The 2008-nt window shown below is 46.0% G+C and overlaps 1 protein-coding gene across 1 annotated transcript in view; it reads right to left on the reverse strand.

Moving 5' to 3' along the window:
• The window catches only part of LOC106820905 (MAM and LDL-receptor class A domain-containing protein 1-like), a 35484-nt gene that overhangs the window by 28296 nt on the left and 5180 nt on the right, over positions 1–2008 (reverse strand). Inside the window, exons 6-7 of the mRNA XM_014825505.1 lie at positions 1709–1839; positions 1408–1495 (exon numbers count right to left, since the gene is read on the reverse strand). Of these exons, the coding sequence (XP_014680991.1) occupies positions 1408–1495; positions 1709–1839 (219 nt within the window). The remainder of the gene's footprint in view (positions 1–1407; positions 1496–1708; positions 1840–2008) is intronic.

Here is a 2008-nt window from a genome sequence, read left to right on the forward strand (position 1 = left end):
AAAGAACGCCGCTAGCGAAATCAACACACAACACTAACTTCTAAAACTGAAACAATCAGCGTCGCTTATCCGCGCTTGCCTTCCCCTGTTCTTCGCTGCAGCCTCCTTCTGTCCTTCTACACCTCCAGCTATCCTTCCCTGCGCCTTTGCCCAGTCCTCCCATCCCCTTTCCGCCTTTAGCAAGCTATAGTTAGATGACTTTGCCCGCAGACAGCACTGCAGCGCTTAAACGGTGCGCGCGCATGCGCAATATGCTCGCGAGAGAGAGGTCGGTATTTTGGGCTAAGTTTATGCGATTTAAAGTGAAGAGTACTTATTCTGGCATAGATTATATGATATAATATTCCATCAGTTACGATCATTTTAAGAAATATGGAGGAATACATGGCAATAGTAAGACGTCCCTGGCTGCGTCAATGCAGGGACAGATATCCAGCATCGCAAGCTTTGACGCTTAACTGCGGCCAGGACCGAGGGGGCCTAGGGGCACCGCTGGCGCAATATACCATTGTGCAGAGTGATTCCGGGCTACTGGTTTCTGTTTGCGTGGAGGTCGGGGTAATAAGGGCGTCACAAGCAGGGCCCTGGGTCCCCTTACGCACCCTAGCTATTATAGGGAGGGCTTTGGGTCCCGGCTTCTACACATACTCATATATATGGCCTTGTGGGCTGGCCAGCAATACAGCTATTACTACCAATACTAATATATGAATGTCATTAGGCCATCCGTCATCTGACAAGTACTATATATGTGGCTTGGCCGCCCACCATATATTGCAGCTAAATAATTACACTTCTACATAGGTGTCTGGCCTTAATCCCCCGGCGTCCATACAAATACTAAAATGTGCGTCCTTGTCGCCATGCATACACTATTCTTATTATTAGCTAATAACTCATATAAGCTGGGCCTTAGGCCCCGCGTCATTACAATACTATATATGTGGCGGCTTGGGCCCAGCACTTCAGAACTATTTTTTACGCATTCTATATAGGTGGCGCTTAGCCCCGTCATACAAATTTGAACGAGCCCGCCCGCGCCGCACCTATACACCGCTGGCTACAGAAGTAACTCTAGCCGACGTGGCTGGGTAGCTGTGTTGTGCTTCCTTTTTTTGCCTATTAAATAGGCTCTTATCTAAAGGCCTATCGGGTCTACATCGGCATTACCATGGTAATTGTTTTAGGGCATTACTAAAATACGTAAACTGCAAATAAGAACTCATTTCGGTCGGCGAAGGGTTGATTGTCGGAGTGGAGCTGAAAAGGCTGGAAAGCCATGACCGGCGGGGAATGAGGTGCGGCGCTACCAAGCCACAGTCTCTTGGATGTGGATTCAGTCTGTGCTTGCCTGTTATCATGGTACGGTCAATATATGTGTCACGAGATGGCGCTTCTTGCACTTACCCGAATGGCATGAGCCCGACGTTGTAAGCAAATCATCAATGGCGATGTCTCCTAAGTTGCCGCTACCCTTTAGGCCTTCGATCATGATCTAGATGAATGGTGTGATGTGCAGCAAACACCAACATTAACCTCGTTTACCTACTACGTGTGAATTAAAACTTGCGCGTAGGATCCCATTCGCCTCATCATTATTGTATAACAACATTTAGCATTTTTTTAATATAATTACATTTGATAATTTTGCATTTCCGCTGAATTTCAGACAGAGGAGCGATTGAATACATTTCTAGCGAGCAAATACCTCAGCTGCAGAAGAGGCCGTGTTGATTGTGATGTTAGCGAAGTTCCACTGGTTTCCTTTATCACCCCACGCTTCCCACACGATAGATTTCTCATCCGTCACCAGGCGCGTCCGCAACACACGTAGACCACCTACGTTCGATCCATACATGTGATACCTGAGGCGAATGAGTGAAGTGCGCAGAGAAAAACGGGATTAAATATAGTTACTGGTTATAGATAATCATATAGTATATGATTCTTCATTGTTTTGTAGAACTCTGTTCTGCATTATATTTCATAACAATATATATGTATATAT

Source organism: Priapulus caudatus, unplaced genomic scaffold (assembly GCF_000485595.1).
Source record: "Priapulus caudatus unplaced genomic scaffold, Priapulus_caudatus-5.0.1 Scaffold52, whole genome shotgun sequence".
Classification (NCBI taxonomy): Eukaryota; Metazoa; Priapulida; class Priapulimorpha; order Priapulimorphida; family Priapulidae; genus Priapulus; species Priapulus caudatus.